The 2,186-nt window shown below is 52.7% G+C and overlaps 1 protein-coding gene across 1 annotated transcript in view; it reads right to left on the bottom strand.

The window, feature by feature from the left end:
* Positions 1 to 1,172: 1,172 nt before the first annotated feature.
* Positions 1,173 to 2,186, bottom strand: part of PHB (prohibitin) — a 10,824-nt gene continuing 9,810 nt past the window's right edge. The window contains exon 6 of the mRNA XM_011999303.1: positions 1,173 to 2,181. Within this exon, the coding sequence (XP_011854693.1) occupies positions 2,131 to 2,181 (51 nt within the window). The 3' untranslated portion in view covers positions 1,173 to 2,130. The remainder of the gene's footprint in view (positions 2,182 to 2,186) is intronic.

Raw genomic sequence — 2,186 nt, 5'->3', positions numbered from 1 at the left:
GCTGCTGGGAGGCCCTGGGAGGGGTGCAGGATGCAGGGATTGGGAGAACTCAATCCCTGGCTCCACCCCAGATCTGTGCATCGGGTCTCCCTCTTCCCCAGCTGACAGGTGGTGGACTGATCACTCTGGGGGAGGAAACACGGACGCCAGGTCAGAGAGCAGCCTGTGGAGTCTTCTTAAAGACCCCTCTCTGTGGCCAGGTGGTGAGCCCGGGGATTAAATGAAGAGCAGATTTAAAGCACAGTCAGTCCACTCACTGCATGCTGTTTCCACTCTGTTCCTAGAAGGATCTGGGGTGGGTGATTGACACAGTTCATTTCTCAACCTGAGGCCAGCTTTCCCTCCCCACCATCCAAAATGCACAAACTCAGCTCCCCTCAAATGCCAAGGCATTTCCAATTTCCCTATCATCAAAGCAAAGCACAATAAGCAGTACAAACCCACTGGCTGGGCACGGTGGCTCACGCCTGTAATCCTAGCACTTTGGGAGGCCAAGACAGGATCACTTGAGCCCAGGAGTTCAAAACCAGCCTGGGTAACATGGTGAGACCTGGTCTCTGTAAAAAATACAAAATTAACTGGGCATGGTGGCACACACATGTAGTCCCAGATACTCAGGGAGCTAGGGCAGGAGGATCGCTTGAGCCCAGGAGGTCAAGGCTGCAGTGAGAATGTTCATGCCACTGCACTCTAGCCTGGGCAACAAAGTGGGACCCTGCCTCAAAAAAAAGAAAGAAAAAAAGAAAACAAGAAAAAAAAAAAAACCTACCGCAGAGCACCCCAAGCCATCTAACTGAGGACTACTGGACACATTATTTTACGTCAACCACTTCCCTAGCATTGGCGGAAGGTGTTGCTGGCAGTTGGTGGGCAGGCCTGTAACTCCCAGTGAGTAGCGGCACCAAAACACACAGAACAAGTTAACTGCCCTCCACCCACCTTCACCACCTACTAGCCCATCCCATGACAAACCTCACCTGCTACCACAGAGATTCCCTTCGGGTTGGGGATGGATCTGGAACACAGCACAAAGTGTTTTCTGAAAACAAAGCATTTTCTGCCTTACTGGAGATGCTGTCCCAGCTGGCAATGCAAACATGTGCACACAAAAACTGCTAGAACACTCTGTTCTGATCCCACAGCTCCCACAAACAAAAAAACCAACTCATGGCTGAGCCGGAAGGTCTGGGTGTCATTTATTGACAACAGTTTATACACATTTGTTTCCTTCCCATGGTTGCTTCCTTCCCAGCACAGGCATAGAACCCCTGAGAAGGGCAGTCTCTGAACGAGGGAGCCAGGAACGTAGGTCGGACACATCTTTGGCAGGCATGTTCAGCCCCAGCAGGATGCAATCCTTCAAGCTGGAATTCCACTGGGCATTTGAGAGGGACCAAGGTGGGGGGTAGAGAGGAAGTCTTCGACAGGACTCACATCTCGGTCCAGGCCTCCTCTCTCACTATCCAAGTCCATCCAAGTTTTAGGACCCTGGGGGGTAACAATCAGGCCCACCCACCTCAACAGGGGCAGATTCTTCAATCTGTGCCCAGTTCACACACACCTGTTTCCGCTGGTCGCACAGTTAAAGAGAATCAGCCTTATGGTAACAGACAGACCACTTCCTCTCTGCCCCTCCCCGGCACCTCTCTTCAGCGGCATCTGCGCAGGAACTGCTGGGAAGACGGAGGCCTGCCGCCTTCTCAGTTCAGCCACATGTGCCCTCATCCGCAAATCTTCCATCAGCAACAGGACAGAGGCCACACGTGGACTCAGGCAGACACCTGTGCTCCCCAGTCCATCACACACTGCCCCGCCTGTGTGCTGCCAAATGCTGGTGCCCAGGCCGGAGCTCCAGCAGGCCCCGAATTGGGACCTAAAGCTGGTTTGCATAGGCACTTGGCAATTTTTGGTAGGGAGGTGGATAAAAAAGTAGATGGATGTGAGAAGAATGAAAGTTTCATTTGATAGACTAATTAGAGATCTGAAGTGATTTTACCTTTATTTCCTTCACTTTAAGCCAATCATGAAATTTCACAGTGATTTCTGGGGTGGGGGCAGAAGGAAGGCGGTGTTAATCATCATCGGGGCTGTGGCCCAGTCAGCCCGCGGAGGTGCAGGCAGGGTGGGCCCTCACTGGGGCAGCTGGAGGAGCACGGACTGCCCCGCTGGCAGGTAGGTGATGTTCC

The sequence above is a fragment of the Mandrillus leucophaeus genome, unplaced genomic scaffold (assembly GCF_000951045.1).
Source record: "Mandrillus leucophaeus isolate KB7577 unplaced genomic scaffold, Mleu.le_1.0 Scaffold59, whole genome shotgun sequence".
Lineage (NCBI taxonomy): Eukaryota > Metazoa > Chordata > Mammalia > Primates > Cercopithecidae > Mandrillus > Mandrillus leucophaeus.
Note: the sequence above shows the minus strand (reverse complement) of the source record. Positions and strands in the feature narration are given on the sequence as shown.